Below are 19,377 nucleotides of genomic sequence, written 5' to 3'. Positions count from 1 at the left end.
TTCATATATACCATAATATGTGTAATATAAGTTGGATTGCCTGTTTTTAAGGGGTAATGAGCAATGGCACTACATAAAACAAAAAAAAAATCCCAAAAATTGTGAAATGAAGCAATAAATCAATAAGTAAATATTTATTTATGGTATCATATGGTATCATTAATATCATTTTGTTTTTGTATCATACATGTCATTGATCAACTAGAAGTGTATGAAGTCTGATGGGCTAGGGCGTGACGATATATGGTATATAATTTTAATTTGCCTTTTCATATCATCTCCATTATTTAAACATGTTAGCAGAATTGTGTCGTCCTCATCGTTTGTTAAATTTGGTATCTCATTATATTAATATATATATTTATTTATATATATATATCATCAATAATTGTAATCATTTCTCCCATCGTGAGTGTGTATTATTTCCTGTTTCTCATTGTTTCGGGTCATCATCATCATCATCATTTTGTTTAAAGTTACGAGATAAGTATAGTTTAAAAAGTATATTACATAGTAATAGGAACGTGCATCGTCGCGCATGATTTGTATGTGTATGTAAAAATAAAATGCTCGAAACGTCAACGCATGTATGGGTGGTTTATTTTCCTCTTCATAGATTTTTTTTTTGGTTTTTCATTCAGCGAGCGATGATGCACGCTCGGAAAGCTCAGGCATGCGCAGAGGCGCTGCCCGCGAGCATCCCGGGCTGCTTGTGGCGCATGCGCGCGCCACGCCCCGCCAGCCCATTGGGTGTGTGATGCGAAAGGCGGGGCGTACGCGCAACGCGTAACACAAGAGCCGCTCGGTTCCGATACGGAGTAGTAGTGTATAAGTGTGTGTGTGCGCGAGCTCGCCAATAGAAGCAAACCCCGCCACCCCCGAATCGTAAACAGTGTATAATATATTTTTAAATGTGGTGTGTGTGTGTTGTGATGTGACTTAACCTACAATCAATAGAATTAGAGTATGTATAGATAACTATATATAAATAACTAACTTTAAACTTGTAACAACTACAAATCTTACGAGTACATAAATAATGTAAATTACGAAACACATTAAATTATTCAATTATTGTTTCCTTATTAATTTCTCTCGCATATATAACGATATAACACTGCATTTCGTTTCACTTCAATAGTTAAAAATTAAACAATTAAATAAACAACACGTTCTTCCACTTTAAGTACAGTTTTAAGTACATTTTGGGGGTAAGTAGGAGGAGAATGAGGTTATGGGCGTGTGTAATTGTGGGGCGTGTCATATTGTTCCAATGGGCGTGGTCGGGCGTGACTTGCCACCGTCAGCGTGCCATTATACACAGCTCTTAAACGTTAAATTCAAAAATCTCATGTTTAAGCTACTTATTCACAGTAGTAGTTAATAGTATTAATTTATATCGAATATGTTACAATATAATCGTAAACGATGCATTTCCGCTTGTTTTGGTTTCATTTTTTTTTTGTTCTCAATAACATGCATATTATAATTATACTCTTTTAATAGGTTTAAGCTCTAGCCTGGTTTCATTTCTTCATCATTTTTTTAGGTTAACATCATTTGGTATGCAATAAATTCGTTTTAACCTCACTTCAACAAATGTGGCAAGACAGTTTTCTTCTTCTTCAAATTTTTCGCAACTTAATTAATGGTGTATCTTGTTTTTCATCTTTCTTTCATTTTAATTCTCATCTAGACTAATTTCTTTTAACTAATCAAAGTTAGATCTAGAATTATTACACAACAGAATGAGGTTCGAGAGAAACACGTGTTGTTTTCATCTTTTTGTGTTTTTTTTCTTTTGGCAGACAACATTTATATCTCGCTTGCATCAATCTACAGAGCTGATTTTTGTTTTAATCCCATCTTTATAGTATATCGTTGATATTAATTTAATTTTTCATCATTTTAACGCATCACAAGCATAGAAATACGCACGCTGTGGTTTTACATGTGAAAATATCACAACTGATGCATTGGAACGCCCTCAAGCGAGTAGACAATCAAGCTGATATGACAGTGCACGGAACGTGTGAGGTTCCAGTCGCAGCAGCGGGTTGTGACTCGCGCATACAGAGCGCGCCACCAGTGCAGTCAGAGTGCACTGCAATACTTTCACTTTGCGTGCGCATCTCAGCGTGTGCATGTGTGTGAGTGTGTGTCGTGTGTGAGTGTGTTTGTGTGTGAGAGCGGGCGTCAAGTGTGTGTATCGCGCCCTCACACCTAGGCACCTAATAATACGCTATGGCGCGTGCGCCACCATCCACCACCATCTTGTGTGTGTGTGTGTGTATGTATACTGTATGTTGGGTTGCTTCACCTTCATTTTTAAACTTATTTATTGCTAAAACGTGTTTTTTTCATGTTCGTCCATTGTTGTTTTTTGTTTTTGTTTTGTTTATATTATATAGAAGTATGAAACACACAATATATTCACTAGAATAACAATAAATCAACGAACAATGAACAATGCGCTGCATACAGCCGGCTTTTAAGTAGTTTTTTATGACGATCTTCATTTTTTGGTTTTATGTTGTATGTATGCATATTTATATATTTATATATATAATTTAATCTTAATATTTTTTGTTTTGTTGTTTGCAATACGGAGTGTGTGATGTTTTGCGATATGGCAGCAACCACGACTATCACGGTGTCGCTAATAAATAATACGTTTAGCATCACATGTTGTTCAAGATGACGAGTTGATAACTTCGGAGGAAGCGAGACAGACAGAGAAAGAGAAAAGTGCGTTTTGAGTTGCTGCGCTGTTGCACTAGTAGAGAGGGCGCTGGCGCTGGCGCTGGTGTCAGCAGTTGTCAAATCCACACCGCGCACAAGATGGTCGCTTCCGTTGCGGCTGTTGCTGGTAAGTTGTGTGTTGTGGGTTGCAGCAGGGACGGGCTTGCGTAATGATAGATTCATAGATAGATAGATAGAAATAGAGAAGAAGAGAGAGTGTGTGGTAAAGAGGTTAAGTGTTGGTTGGCGTGGCGGGGGAGATGGAGGTAGTAGGTAGAGGGCGTGCGAGCTAGACGGCCGTCTCGGTGTGGCTGTGCGAGGACAAGCGCTCCACATCGATCTCGGGAATTGTCAGCTCGTCGGGGATGTTATCGGCGTACTCAATGGAAGATGTCTGCGACAGCCGCTTCGAGAGCGACGTCTGCTTGCGGAGCACCTCGGCAAGGGAAGTATTGCTGTGCTCGCCGTACCGAGCGTCTAGGCCCTGACGGAAAGCGTTAACTACTCGAATCTGCAACGCACCAGAAACAACAAAACAGACCGCATTAAAATCAAGAACATTCCCACTCTCAAGAGACAGTCTTGCGGATAGATAGATAGAGCAGAGCGGAGAGAGGTGACGAGCATCATCAATAGCACACACACAAAGAAACAGTGCAATTCACTTTCTTTGCTTTTATAACCTAGTTTATATATACAAGATAGCTCTGCTCGCACCAAACACCTACACAGCTCGTCCACATAAACAGGTAAAACATAAACGTAACACACACAGACAATAAACAAACATGCAATTAGTGTTAGATTAGACATAGATATATATAGTTAAAAAATAAACTCGCACGCATGCCCCAGCGTGTCTGTGCATCGGTGCAAGTTGTGTGCGCAGGCGCAGTAGCACCCTACGCGCGTGTACGTTGTGTATCGCCCAGCCACGGCCGGTTTCTGTACATGCCGTGTGTGTGGACACCAGTATGTCATACGCGCCTTAAGCAACTTCCCTCATACGCGCACGCGCCTTCAACTTAAGCCTCTATTGCGTTATACAAAACCAGCCAGCAAGCCGTAGCAGGGTGGGTGTCTCACGGACGCGCTCCTTTAAATTCCGTGATAAAAATTTAAAAAATAAAAAAATTTTCAAAAAAATAAAAAAATTGCGGTGCATAATTAATAAAAATATTTAAAAATATAAACAATGATCGCACACAAATATAATAATAAAATTTTAAAATAACACGATTGATAAGAGTGGAAATAATAAATAAAAACATTGAACTTGCAAATATCGGTTTCTTACAGATCAACACACTTGAGATTGTTTGAGCACCACTTATAAGACATACACGTATAACAATATATCCATTATACATACAGTTTTACCCAGATATTGATTGGTTTTTTGCTTACGTGATTTTGCCCCACCTGTATGTATGTATACGTGGGTATTAGTAATATCATAGAAATAACACAACAACAGTATGTTTTTTTTTTCGTTAGGTTTTTTTCAGTTCTATATATATGTTATTATATCATTGTTCAAAATACGAAAACAGCGAAAGTATGTAAAATGCGGCCGGACGTCGATCGCTGCTCGCCTCGGCAAGCAACAATCGACCATTGATATTCATATAAATATAGGTAAATAACAACACATACTTAATTAATAGTTAATAGGTTAATTCTTATATAGAATAGAATAGAAGTAAGTAAGACAAGCAAGAGTGAACAAAATGGCGTCGGGTCTACGAAATGGAAGCCTCTACACAGAAAAACAAGCTGTTGTTTCGATAACAAAAAACAAAAGCGCAACACGGCCAAATACTGCAGAGTAATGTCTGATATCAATATTGATTGAGTGCGATAACAAATCTATTCAATGTAAATGTCGCGGTGGATTCATTAACATTATACACACACTCAGCGGACGTTTTGAGCGATCTTATGCATCTGCGAGTGCACAACGTAAAATAAACAAAATGGCGGCATGCACAACAGGAAAATCAACAGAAAACAAGAAAAGAAATACAGAAAGAGTCAAGTAAGTCAAGTAAAGTGTAAGATTGAGGTTAGTTCATTCTTTCATTCATGGTTTTTGGTGGTTATGTGATTGTCGGTTTGAAAGTTAAATTAAAACGCGTAATAATTGACCAGTGTACAATTATAACATTCTGGACGGACGTAATTATAGATTTACTGTGTTGTTATGTGTTATCCTGGCGTAAAAGACACAATCCACAGTGTTGCACAACGTGTTGATTGTGGATTGAGTCAACGCTACGTTTTGTAAAGCGGAGGGTGCGTTTCACATCGAACATAACCTCTAACATACGCCTACGGTTATTATGTCAAGTTTACTGCCTAGGTTAGGTTGAAATTTTAATCGTAAAGCAGCGCAATCTTCATCAGTCGCAACAACAAACTAACTGGTAAGCGTCAATCAAAATTATAATTTGCTACTTGCTAATTGTCTGCTTAAAAAGCGCTGGAAATTAATTTTTTTCATTTTTTTTTTTGAGTTCAATATGCCAACATTTAATCGAGCACAGCCTGCAGTTGCACTTGGCATTGCATCAACAATATATTGAACAATCAGATTGAACGATTTTATTTTTTGCGCAATATATTGTGCAATATTTTAATATTTTTGTTATTTTATGGAAAATATTGATCAATATATTGTCAAAATCGTTCAATCATTTTGATCAATCAACAGAAGTGTAAACTAAACGTTAGAGCAAAATCAGTAAAGTAAAGTAAACCCCGGTTAGAAAACTGAAAATCGGCAATCAATTAATCGATAATAATTCATCAAATCAATCACATAGCGGACAGAAAAAGATAGATTGTAGGAAAGCGGCTTACAGCTTGGTCAGTGGAGCTCTTGCTGTACGGAACCGGAATCAAACGCTCTTGCAATTCACCACCTATCACCTTCAAGAGTAATAAAGGGCAAACGTTAAAGAGTGGTTTACGGTAAATGAACAACAGTGAGAGACACATACATAGAGAATAAGAGACAATAGATGTAGATAAAAGAGTGTGCAGAAACAAAAATCCACGGTTGATTCATGTTAGAGAGACAAAAATGAAAAATCAGTCCAGTTGGTAAAAAAAACTTGAAAAATCATAGAAAACAGTTTTAGAGGTTATGTACGATTAGTAAAACTAAAAATGACAGCGACATAACCCTCAACTGCATACAGTCTACATAAAATGGATAAGTAGTAACCTGAGAAGAGAAGAAGTGTGGACGGCAGCGGTAAACTGTGGTTCCGCCGCCGACAAACAGCGGGCGTGCACATCGGGAGGCCGGAGATCCTTGCTCCACTAATATTTAGTTTGTATCGCGTGACACTTGCAAATTCATCAACTAAGAAAACTCGTGCGATGATCGATTATTCAATAAATTTCAGACAAAAAGCTTGCAACTTTTACGCCACACGAGACACAGTGGAGGTGTTGATAAGGTTGCATAATTTCAAGGGTCAGCGTGTGTGTTGGTGTGTGAGATTCTAAATTTCGTCAAAACAAAATGGCCGCAAATTGCACACGACATCAATTTGTTTTTTATTTTTATCTCTGTGTGTTTGTTTTGTGAGTGTAAATATTGTGTGTGTGTCGTCGACACAATCGGCACCCGCTGTCTTTATTTCGGCATTTCGATCGGCACGTTTTTGTTATAAATGGAACCACCCTGACGTAGCCAGTTACGATGAACGGCATCGTCCAGTGTCCAGCCATCGAGGATGCTGCCGGCCAATGATGCATGCGCCCGCCGGTGCTGTAAAGTTACAAGTGGTTTTACAATCAGACACAGCACACACGATTGCTCGAAACGTGTGTATCTATTCATCATCTCACCCGGGACGACCAAAGAGGTAAAGAGAAAGAGTTAAAAAGATTTCGGATCGAATAGAACAGAGCGCCTGCAAAATTCATGATTATATCTTCATTGTGTTATTAATTTCTTTGGTTAATTTATTAATTACTCAACAACGTGCTAATTTAGAGTTAATTTATGCCGGTTTACACATCCCTCCACACCCGCGGACGCCATCTTGCAATGGCGTCGCGTCGCTTTTGCTTGTTTTGTTGTTGTTTTTTTTTCACCAAGCTATCTATGTTGCTATACAGTCAGCTAGTATTTCTACATTGTGAATAACACACGACGAAAGATTATATAGGAGTATATACAAAATAAATACAATTATGTATACGCGTATACATAAGAATCGTATGTGACAGATTTTTGGTTCGTAAGTAAGATTCAAAGAAGTCATCTACTAAAAAGTGCTAAGCTATCGATAGTAGTAGGGTGGGGGCAGGAGACAGTGTGGCGGCCATGTTTGGAAAGATAGGTTAGGTATGTTGTGTTTTTGCACATATCTTCGCTTAAATTCGACATTAAAATGCAATTTAAGAAGATATTGCAATGTTTTTGTTCCTAAGAGTATAAAGAGTAAGAAAATAGATTTAGGTTGAGGTTAGGATAAATTTTGGGAAGACAGGTTAAGTATATAGTGTTTTTGCAAACATTTTCGCAAATATCTTCGAAGATATTCGATGAATTCACTTCATTTCTTCACTAAAATGTAAAATTTACACAAGAGAACATTTTGTGAAAAATTCAAATGACTTTTCGAAGATATTGCGATGTTTTTTGTGTTTAAAGTATAAAAGAGTAAGAAAATAGATTTAGGTTAAGATTAGGACCAATAGAGGGCGTTGGTATGCATATTTGGAAGACAGGTTAAGTAGATTGTGTTTTTGCAAACATTTTCGTTAATATCTTCGAAGATAATTGATGAATTCACTTCATTTCTTCACTAAAATGTAAAATTTACACAAGAAAACATTTTGTGAAAAATTCAAATGATTTTTCGAAGATTTTGCGATGTTTTTTTGTGTTCAAAGTATAAAAGAGTAAGAAAATAGATTTAGGTTAAGATTAGGACCGATAGAGGGCGTTGGTATGAATATTTGGAAGACAGGTTAAGCAGATTGTGTTTTTGCAAACATTTTCGCAAATATCTTCGAAGATAATTGATGAATTCACTTCATTTCTTCACTAAAATGTAAAATTTACACAAGAGAACATTTTGTGAACAATTAAAATGAATTTTCGAAGATTTTGCGATGATTTTTTGTGTTTAAAGTATAAAATAGTAAGAAAACAGATTTAGGTTAAGATTAGGACCGATAGAGGGCGCTAGTATGCTATATATAAAGGCATGTTAGGAAGACAGGTTAAGTATGTTGTGTTTATGCAAATATCTTCATAAATTCACTTCAATTCTTCACTGAAACGCAAAATTTACACACAAAACAACATTTCGTGAAGAAATCAAATGATTTTTCAAAGATAATGCAACGTATTTTGTGTTTAGAGTATAAAAGAGTAAGAAAATAGTCTCTGGTTGAGGTTAGGAGATAAAAGAGGCGTTAGTATGTTCAAATATAGACAAACAGCGAGATATATAAGTAAAAAAATAATTGGAATGCATTCAAAATAATAATAAAACAATGGTTGAGTTATCAAAAAAGAAAACAAAGCTAAAAAATTATACAAAACATTAAAAGGTAAACTCAAAACAAAGTACAAACACTCTTAACGCTAGCATTATAATAATATTAATTCGTATCTAATAACATAACAGCTACAAGTACTCTCTAAGGGGGCGGGGGGCGGGTTGCATTGTTGAGTGTGTGCACAAAACAATAAACAATAATCAAATAAAGAAAAAAAAAACGCAATTAAATACAGAATATTCGTCGCACACGTGTTGGTCGAGCGGAAGCGGCAGACATGCATGCGAAACGCTCGCCATCATCATCATCATCATCATCATATGTATATGATCATCATGTCAATCAGCGCTAGAGACTATTTTGGCAGCGGCAGCTAAATGCGATACTCATGCACCGATTTGGGCGGCTCGGAGGGTGGTGTCGTCGCCGATTGTTGGTGGTGGTGATGGTGTTGGTGGTGGTGGGACGGGAGCCGCGCGGCGGCGGAGTGAGGAGACAGCCGATTGCCAATGGCGGCGGAGGTGCCGCTCTTCGGCGCAAGCGGCGACAGCTTCGTGGCGGTCGGGTCCTCGTCAATGTATGTGATGTCTGAGAGGGGGCGAGGCGGCCACGGCCCGGTGTGGCTACGCGAACTGCGCAAACTGTGTAAGCTCTGTAAACTATGCAACGAGCGGCGCTCCTCCAGGTCCTCCAGCGTCGACTTGAACGCGCGGATAACTCGCAGCTGCAAAACACAGGGAAGCCACAAGGGTTGTTTGTTGTTGTGTTGTTGTCACAGGGGAGAACGACGGCACATTCATTCGCGCGGCTAGCATGCACACACACATTCACACTCAGTCCACGCTAAGCTAAAAACGCCATCTTGAAAAATGCACGCGTAATGTTCATATATTGGATCTGTTGTTGATTTGGTGATTCAAGGATCAATCAATTTGATGTTGTAATCAGTAGAGAAGATAAAGAGTCATAGAGAAGTGAAGAGAAGACAAAAATTAACTTCGACAAGAGTCAAATACAACATAACCTACTTTAACATCTACCCAACTATGTTATATTGTATTGTACTCTTGTTTAATTACACGATCAATTGTCACATTCGTACAAATGGCGGCCGGGGATCATGATATGATCTATTCAGGGGCAGTAGATTCGCTACCATCAACAAATTGCAAGCAGGTAAAAGCAGCCAAGCGCAGCTAACAACTAAACACGCCTTCTAAACTTAAAAACTAAACATAAACTCTCGTTTTTCTCATCCGCCGTTGTGGCTGTGTTGTCGCCGAGCACACTCAAGGGAATTCTTGTTGTTAGTAATTCATTGTTTAACTACGCACACTGCTACCAACTTACGACGTGGGGGAAGAGAGGCAACAAGAAGGAAGAAGACACTACACATAAACTAACAGAACATATCCGACACGTGGGTGGGGGTGGACAGAACAAGTCACCGTCTACAAACACATTGTTAATATCAAGAACAAAAACTGGCGGTTGTTTTGGGGGCGGTGGCAGGTTGTTGGTGATGTGTGGCTTCTAAGAAACAGCTAACACCACAGAGTGCATATTACAGCAGATAGAGAGATAGAGAGTAGATAGATAGATAGAGAACGCATCGCAGTCACCAACAAAATTTGCAACAAGCTAATTAATTCATATCTTGCCTCTACGATCAAGCTACGTACTTGTTTGTACTGCGACAGGAATTGCTCGACACACCCACAGCGTTCCTACACCTCAGTTTCTCGCATGGGTTCCGCCGGCTAATAAATAAATAAAATTAAGTACCTAATAACAAAATGGCGTCGTTGCTGGTAGTAGTTGTATTGTGTGTGTCTGTGTGTGGGTGGTACGTTTGTGTCCGACTGGTGTGTTTAGTGACTAACAAAACAAGCCCCCGAGAGCCGAAACCACGCAAACTCAGTCCTCGCAACCGTTCTAAACGAAACAACCAAAGAGAGATAAATCAATCATTAAAACACAATGTGTGAGAGATAAGAGATAGAGACGGTGAAGAGAGATCATCAGGCATAAGAGAGGGGTGTGTGTGGTGTTGTTGTTGTTGTGTTAGACTACTACAGTATAAAAACAAATAAAAATCAAAAACGAATGAGAGCCACAAGGAGTCAAGTGACACAACAACGTTGAGAGATACGAGTAATACGACTACATTGATAAGCGAGTTAAATGTCATTGCGAAAGCCGAAGAGTAGAGGGGCGTGGGTGGTACTCTAAGATCTAATATGAAAGTTGTCTAAAATGTCTCCATGGGAGTAAATGGAACACTCTCGAGACAACACAGCCAACGTTGGCGAGTTGAAAATGCGCAAACTGATGATGTGTTGGATTGTTGCTCGCAGATTGTTGTCCATGCAAGAGAGTCATGAATGAAACAAAAAACGTAAAAGCACGCGTATCTTGATGATGGCGACGTGAACAAAACAAATGAGTGGTTGGCTTCACACACCACACACTTATAAAATACACAATAATATGCTTTTTTTTGGGGGGGAGGTGGTACCATGGCGCGTATGTGATTTCGACAATTGACGGCACCAAGAGATGGTAAACAGTAGAATATATAGTAACATAAACCAAAATATCCCTTGAGAGTAAAGTAGATTAATGTAGGCTATATATCGTTAGTCAATAGACGAGGAACACTGACAGCTAAAGCAATTTAATTATGTATCGATAATTAATTTGCAAACACTCAGATGTCAATGCACCATGCGTTATATTATAAAGTCACAATTAAATCAAAAATCATAATAAAACAACGTAAAGGCATCAGATGATGTGATGATGTGAGATATGAGGAATTTTTTTGTTTTTTTGTTTTTGTTTTTGGGAATGTTGAGGATTTGAGTTTTGAGGAGGATGTGAGAACACGCGTCATTTACCTATAAAAAACTTCCTCCTAAGTTATAGTAATACTGAGCTCTGTTCATCAATCACTCAAAGGCAGTCCGCGTTCCATGAGGATGGCCGTGCCATGGCATGTGTGTCATGGCGGCCACCCCGATAGATGTTGCCTTTCGCGACGCGCGCGCGCTTCGATTCAATATGAGATTGTTTTCCGCTTTGCGAATTATTAAGATGGACGTGAGTTTCATCGACTTACCTGCGTCTGCAGCCTCGTGAGGCCTCGAATCCAGAGGATCTGCCCGGCTCGCGGCTTCTTATCACTGTCAACATCGTACTTCTCTTCGCCGATGTTGATCGCCTCGGTGTACTCCTCCGGATGACCTCTACCCCAACTGAAAAGTGAGCGTGCACGTGTCATTTGTACATTGACGACGGTGGGGCGACCGCTAACGTCGACAGACATGGTGAAGAGACAAGAGAAAGAGAGAAGAGAGAGTGAAAATGTGGGTAGCTTACGAAAGAATCTTTGGTATTTTCCGCGTCGGCACGGTGGTGACAATCTGGCCCCAGAGCAACGTGCCGATTCCAAACAGCAGGCACCACATCCACTGCTCCAGTGTGAGACTTCGTGTGGCAAACGCCATCTTGCCGTATTGAATGATAATCACCTAGTGCCAAATTTGAAAAAAATCAAATTTATTGTCTTCATTTTGACTAAAATGTAATTCTGAACATACCTGCGAGGCACAAGTGCCAACCCAAATGGAATAGAAGATGGGATTGGTGAAGATGCCTTCGAAAACGTTCCGCTGACCATGAATCTTTCGGGCGTTGAATTCATTAAACAGTGTCATCATGACAAACGTATTGAAGATAACAGTAAAGTGCTGTGTTGGCCCAGCGCCGATTTCGGCACCTCTTCCTGATTCGATATCCAACATTTTGTCACCTGTTACCAGATTAAAAACACAAAAATTAATACTTTTCCTCCTAAATTACCACGTGGCAACTTCATGTACTAACCTACAAACAACAGCGCAAAGATGACCGTCAGCTGATAGATGGCCTGACCGAGAATGTTCTTCATCATGGTCCGCGAGATGAGCGGTTTTGTTCGGCCGTACGGCTTCCGCAGCAGCAGATCGGGCGTGGGAAGCTCGGTAGCTAACGCTAGTGAGGCGAGCGTGTCCATGATCAAGTTCACCCATAACATTTGTACAGCCTAAAACAAGCAGCAATTAATGGCGGCGAGTCCTGGGGTGTGGAAGCACCTGGCTAAATATCATGCCTTTAAAGGACTGTCTTGCACAGCGCAGGCACCAATAAAAGCTACAATTACAGCTACAACATTTACAGTTAACTGAAACTGCAAAAACTTGGCTATACTATCGTAAACATTTCGCCCCCACATTACAGCTTTAACAATACTACTAAAGTTATCATCTGTCAAAATAATATCCGAAGCTTCTTTCGCCACATCGGTGCCGGCAATGCCCTGAAACACAAACAAAAATAAAATAAACAAAATTATCTTGTATTGAATTGTGTTGATGATGGTACCATGGCAAATCCGACGTCGGCTTTCTTCAGAGCAGGTCCATCGTTGGTACCGTCACCCGTCACAGCGACCACCTCTCGATTATCGCTAACTTTGCTGTCGATGATGCCCTTGACCAGCGTGTATTTGTCCGTGGGCGATGACCGCGCCAACACACGCATCCTCGGCCATACCTTATCCAACAGATGCTGTTGCACCTCACCTGAGGAGTCGCGAATGCGTCGATTGAACTCTTTGCCCTCGAGAATGAGGAAATCATCGGTGGGTTTAATAATGCCGCATTTGGTGGCGATCGAACGCGCCGTGTTCACATTGTCGCCGGTGACCATGCGCACGGTGATGCCCGCTTTCTGGCACTTGCGGATCGCCTCCGGCACCTCCGGACGCACCGGATCCTCAATGCCCACCACGCACAGGCACGTCAGATTGTTGACGATGTTCTCCTCGTCATCCCAGTTCGGCTCGTTCTCAATGTGCACCTGATTGATTTCGGCCTTGTCGGGCACGAAATCCCGATAGGCGATCGAGATGGTGCGCAGGCCGTCGCAGGCCATCGGCTCGATCACCTGCCGCAGCAGACGCTCCTGCATGTCCCGCGTGAACTTCTCCAAACGGCCATCATGGCCATATATGAAGGCACACCTGCAACAACACACACAAAACCCATGCGGGTGTAGATAACTGGTCTATGGGTAACAAAATGGCGGAAGAACTCACTTGTTTAATATAATTTCAGAAGCACCTTTAGTAAATAATCGATAGCCGCCACCCTTGCGAGGAATTATCGTGCTCATCGATTTTCGCACCGAGTTGAACGTGTACACCCGCGTGAACGTCTCCTCCGGCTGGTCGTCGCGCACTGTCTGGTAGTTCTTCTGCAGCCCAAGGACGAAACCGAGCAGTGCGCATTCGGTTTTGTTACCGACCTGCTTCGGCAGCTCGGAGGGTTCATCTGGTGGCTAGAAACAAACAAAACATCAGCAACACCATTTTTTGGTACCATGTTATTGACCTACCATGATTCTTGAAGTGTACGCCGAGTTAACCGCGATGCCCTGCACGATCAAGTTGGCAACCTTTGATGGTATATCGCTGAATTTCGGCGTCGTCTTACACAACTGTTCACAGATGTACGACTGTACCACCGTCATGCGATTGGTGGTCAACGTGCCCGTTTTGTCAGAACAAATGGCCGTGGCGTTACCCATCGTCTCGCACGCGTCCAAATGCCGTACCAAGTTGTTGTCTTTCATCATTTTCTACATAAAACATTATGCAGTTAAGAATTGGTCCAAAAAAATGGTAATTATTTGATGGTACCTTAACGCTATAAGCTAGTGACAGTGTGACGGCTAACGGCAGACCCTCCGGCACGGCGACCACCAGCACCGTGACACCGATAATCAAATGGCGCACCATGTTGTTGACGTACGACGCCCTCCACTCCTTCTGCTGAATGACGAACGTATGAACACAGAATTGAATGACCAAGATGACGACGGTGAGCACGGCGATCGTCGAGCCGGCGTAGCCGATCTGAATGGCGAGCTTGGTCAGTTTCGCCTGCAGGACAGACTTCTCCTTCTTGTGGCTCTCGCCGCCGCCGCCGCCGGACGACACGTGATTGCCCTGCCCGTCATCCGGCGTCGAGTTGCCATGTTTGTTCTCCACGGGCGCCGGCGAGTTCATATGACTGTTACCCGTCACATTTCCGGCTTCCTCATCTCCTAACACACAATCAAAACACATATTAAAACACAACCCACCTCAACACAAAACATCAACAATTGATAAATATGAATAAATCAGATTTTCGCTAACAATACAATACAATCACATGCAGAATAATTCAATCCGTAGAAAACAACAACTATTTAAATGCGTTTTCGGTTTTAATTCGTATAAATTTAGTAGGTTCGCTTTGTTTAGTCAAAAAAAATCAAAATAAAAATAAAATAAAATATTCATTCACCTGTTAGGCTTTTCTTCTTCCGCTGCTTTTTAGCCTCTGTACCAATAAAACACATGCAAAAACGAGAACACATTAGCAATCGCAAAAAACCACTCCAAGTCAACGGGGGACGGGCTGGTTTGGTCGTGCCACCATGTTTACTACGTCGGCCATTTTGTGTGCGAAACCTTTTCTTGGCTCATTCGGCACACAGCAACGCGTTTTACGATTGTAACGGTGCAAACCTTGAATTTTTGTTATTGCAAAAAAAAACAGCCGACTGCTGTTTTATTATGATTTCTATAAATAATGCAACAATAAACGCGCATGTAAATTGTGACATGCGAAATCGTCGCACATTAAAATTTCACTCAACGCGCGCGTGTGTTTCCATTAATCAAATCGTTTATATATCAATATTAATCTCGTTTTTAATCGCATGCCGCATCCAGCTATCAACAAGGGATGAAAATGCATCGCTTCATCGCTTGTTGGGAGTGTAGGTAATAAAGTTGAATATATGCGTGTATAATATAATGTGCAAATTGGGTTGTGTTCTATATAAAAGTCTCGAGTTGAGTTGAGAGTACAAGAGCACCGATAAACGTAGTAAACATGCGATCGATCGAAAAGGGGTGGAAAGAAAAGAGAAAATAATTGATGCGATTTGTAAATAGGCACGACCTCAAAGAGGAGAGAAAGAAACAGGGTGGTTTTTGGCTGTGCGCCAATCTCAATCCACAAAGTACACAACTTTTGTGTTTGGAGGGTTGTGGCGGTAAGTACACACAAAATTGGTGGGAGTAGAGCTGCGGAGTATCTAAAACTATTTAATCACTATTATTAATTAGTAATTAGGTATTTATATGACGTCGAAGAAGTGTTTTTAGTCAAGGTGCACATTGAGGCATAGAAATTTCAGAAAAAAAAAACTAAAAGTTCAGGGGTACATTGCATTCGCAATTCATTTGAGATTCAAAAGAGGACAGGAATGATTTCCGGAAACGGAAAAGTCTTCCAAATCACATCATGCTCAAGAGAGCGCATGTTAAGTGTTGCAATGTAGTAGTATTATAAAGGGGTGGTTTGGGGGGCAATAAAATGAATACCAAAACAGACCGGGCGTCCATTTTGTTTGTTACCTTTCTTCATTTTCTTAATCTCCTGCTCTTGCTCATCAACAGCGGCTCCCAGCAGCGTGAAGATGATGCCCGCCTGCGAGTTGACGCCGACGGCGGTCACCAACATCTTCCCGGAACCTTCCATCACGTGCGTACCGGAAAGTACCATCGGATCGAAAGATTCCCCCTTCTTAACATGATCTGATTCGCCTGTCAGTGACGATTCGTCAACCTGCAACGTTGAAATTCTCATTAAACTCATTGTAGACACATTGTACTTCAAGCACCACTTGTGTGTGTGTATAATTATGTAATTAGTGCACGCTTGACACAATGAGGATAAAATCGAAGGTCGCAGTGTAATTATTTCGAATAAAGTTCAAATATTTTATGCACGTAGAGGGAAAAATTGATGAGAATCTCACGAAATTTGATTACGATAACATTTTAAATCGATTTCACTCCATTAGCGCCACGGAAACATGATGGATGGACATGGTACACATAATGTGTCAACTTTATTAATGACCTTTTGTAAAATTAATTATTTAATCATCAATAAATCCGAAATTGTTGCGTTTTTTTTCGCGTTGAATGTTTTTGTAATTATCGGGCAGCGTGTTGTAACAATACACCTCGCAAAAACAATAAACGAAAATTTAAATCATGCCGCCCCCGGGCGAGTAAACGAGGCGAATGCTAATTTGATGAAATCCATTATTGATTATGGCGCCACGCGGCTGCAGATGCAAATAATTGGCAGAAACTCGTCGAGAGGGTGTTGCCAAAAGTGTAAATCATCAACTTTCACATAGAAAACAACAAAACACAACTAAAACAACCTCAAACTTGGTTTATTATCAACGTAGGATATTGTAACATCCGCCTGCAAGAATATAATTAGATTACACGCGTTCCTATGACTTAAATACGCTAAAAACACAAATTTTATAATCATTTATGTCCTATACAAAATGTCCGCCGCCGAAGTTTTCGATTTCCGGTCGTGAGCAGTCGCGAGACGAGTTGAAATTCATTTAATGTCACGGCGTTCTATTTTTATGACACTTTTGCAAACTTTCGCTCGCATCCCGTCTGGCCGCGCAAACTTTGTTCATAAAAATTGTCTCCGACACACTGCGGTGCGCATACAGTACTTAATAACTTCGGTGGTCATGTGAATCACAAGCGGAAACAAAAGTAATCCGCTAATGTACCGAATATTGTTGCATCAATCACACACCAGAACGAAACCAGCGTAATGATCATAAATTTCGGACCACACCTACTGGATTTACACGTTACAGCAACGTACACCTTGAATAAAGACGAAAAAATGTGCGGTGTTTCCGTCAACCGGAAATAAACAACAGTTATTAGTTCATTTACGTTGTATGAGTTGCATACGTGACTGGTTTTCAAAAAATGTGTAATTTTGGTTGCCTATACACCAAGAGAGTATCATTGAAATTTCAGCGCCTGTACGTATCCAGCTTTGAATCAAGTTTTCACTTATTAAATTCAATCATCCGAAGCTACAATTATTATAAAACCGTAAGCAATAACATTATCTTCAACTTGATATATAATTCAACACGCGCGCTGGTCTATATAAAAAGTAATCATAAATATTCTATTTCATAAATTCAAACGACCATAACCTCCAAATTGCTGAATCTTTGAATCTTTGCGCAGCGCAAGTTTCATGTATCATTGGTTGCATAGAATAGAATTTGCACGTCTCGCTTGAATAATTTTCAGTTCCAGTTGAATAATTGCAAAAGTATCGTGTCCGCGCTGCTCGTAAAAAGCGTTTGCAAGCTCTTTGCATGACGCTGGTAAATTTAAAAATAGTACGGTGACGACAAACGTGCATCGACACATGTGTACACATTTTTCTGCGCGCCCCGATTTTATTGCAACATACACACACACACAGACAAAAAAATGCAATTACTTAGAATCATCAACTGATTGAATTAATTTCAGTGTAAATATTAACACACTATTGTGTATGACTACTCTATCGATCAGATTGAATCATGTGCCGCATGAAAACAAACAAAATGAAGTCATTGAAAAATGCTATAAAGTAGTTCAATGGCGCAACCAATTATTAATCACATCCGTTCGATAAAATAAAATTTTTATTTCGGAGTTGAATAAAGTGTAGTATTTGAGAATTACGTAAGCATGTGAGTATGTGAGCCGCCATTCGAATTTACGTACAATGACCTAAAACATCAATAATCCCAGCACACAACCTACGTGTACGTGTGCACAACGCGCCTTCGCTTTCCAATAGAAGCGAATGTGTTTTATGAACGCGCCTTCATTATTAACCAAACGATAGTCACAGTCGTGTGGCCCGATGAATTTATGTACGAAGGTAGGCCGGCTGAGTGTTTCACACACGCGGTACGAAATTGAAGAGCGCGCATACAGACACACCACGCACGCTTTGAACTTTTGTCAAAGTCTCTCACGACGACGACGAATAATTCACGCAGCGTTATGAATTAAAAATGGGTTATGCCCGGCGCGCGCAGATGACGCGATCTTCAATTTTAATTACATATATCTACATATTAAATAAAAAGCAGAAGCTGAGTGTGTAAAAATATACAGGCAGGTAGGTGAACGCAACGCGCCTTGCTCCATTTCTTGCGGCGTGTTTCAATCGACTTCGGGCAGAAAAAATAAAAATAGCGCGCATATTTCTATGGCTGCGCGAGCGCGATGTGAATGACTTACGATCCACACAAGTGATGTGTGTGTGTACCTGTGAAGTCATTTTTATTTAAAATACTAATTGATCAATTTCCTCATCGTTTATCTGCGCCTTGAGTAAACAATCAGCTGGAGAAAAAAAAAGTGTGAGTGTCTTTAGCGCGCGCGCACATTTGCTGTACGCGGCATGGCGTCCATTAGACCAACTCTATACTTATTTATAAGTTATTTTTACCGCCAGCCGGAATTTCAATTACATAAGAGCTTGAGGCGTGCGCGCGTCTGGCATATGTGAATCTCCACCGATTTGTCGATACACACCTTGGCATAGATTACGTAGAAGAAGACATTGTAAAAAAAAACTGATTTTTCTTCGGAATTATTCGGTGTTTTGTAAATAAATGCAGCTGAAATCACCGAAAACGCTTTTCATCGACCGCCTCATATTTCTAACATTAATGAGCGTTCTTAATCCACTCGCACGCTCTCGCCGCATAACAATAACGAATAAATTCGTTTCCGCGCGGCGATAAGGCCCGCTTTCTTTTATTTTTAAAGAGCTTCGCGCCTCGCCGCACACAAACACACACACACACACACACGCGAGGCCTCAACCGCACGCGTTTATTTATAAACTCCGTGCGCCATATACACTTTCCGGAGATCTGATTAGAATTAGAGTTACAGCCGATGCCCAGACCGGGAGACACCCGGCGACCGGCAATAAATTTAGATCCGCGCGAAATCCACGCGACGCGCTGTAGGAGGGCTGTTAAAATGCACGCTAATTAATCATCCCTGCGCTGGAATTGATTCCCGGTATTTGCCGGTCGTGTGCTGATTGCCAAAATACATAAAAGTGTATTACGCGCACGCGCCCG

At 40.7% G+C, this 19,377-nt stretch overlaps 1 protein-coding gene across 13 annotated transcripts in view; it reads right to left on the bottom strand.

Annotated features, from left to right (window-relative positions):
* The window catches only part of PMCA (plasma membrane calcium-transporting ATPase 3), a 28,174-nt gene that overhangs the window by 1,183 nt on the left and 7,614 nt on the right, over positions 1-19,377 (bottom strand). For 3 of the 13 annotated variants that reach the window (XM_065309839.1, XM_065309840.1, XM_065309838.1), the window contains exons 5-16: positions 15,788-15,998; positions 14,667-14,702; positions 14,015-14,421; positions 13,711-13,953; positions 13,412-13,653; positions 12,697-13,336; positions 12,425-12,631; positions 12,160-12,358; positions 11,874-12,085; positions 11,653-11,804; positions 11,393-11,528; positions 8,219-8,995 (exon numbers count right to left, since the gene is read on the bottom strand). In XM_065309839.1, the coding sequence (XP_065165911.1) occupies positions 8,645-8,995; positions 11,393-11,528; positions 11,653-11,804; positions 11,874-12,085; positions 12,160-12,358; positions 12,425-12,631; positions 12,697-13,336; positions 13,412-13,653; positions 13,711-13,953; positions 14,015-14,421; positions 14,667-14,702; positions 15,788-15,998 (3,036 nt within the window). In that variant the 3' untranslated portion in view covers positions 8,219-8,644. The other 10 variants (XM_065309842.1, XM_065309844.1, XM_065309850.1 and 7 more) reach the window with 10 other exon arrangements.

This window comes from Atheta coriaria, unplaced genomic scaffold (genome assembly GCF_025399875.1).
Source record: "Atheta coriaria isolate IRGN ID8LTWV9N9 unplaced genomic scaffold, Caltech_Dcor_3.1 hic_scaffold_8_pilon, whole genome shotgun sequence".
NCBI lineage: Eukaryota > Metazoa > Arthropoda > Insecta > Coleoptera > Staphylinidae > Dalotia > Dalotia coriaria.
Note: the sequence above shows the minus strand (reverse complement) of the source record. Positions and strands in the feature narration are given on the sequence as shown.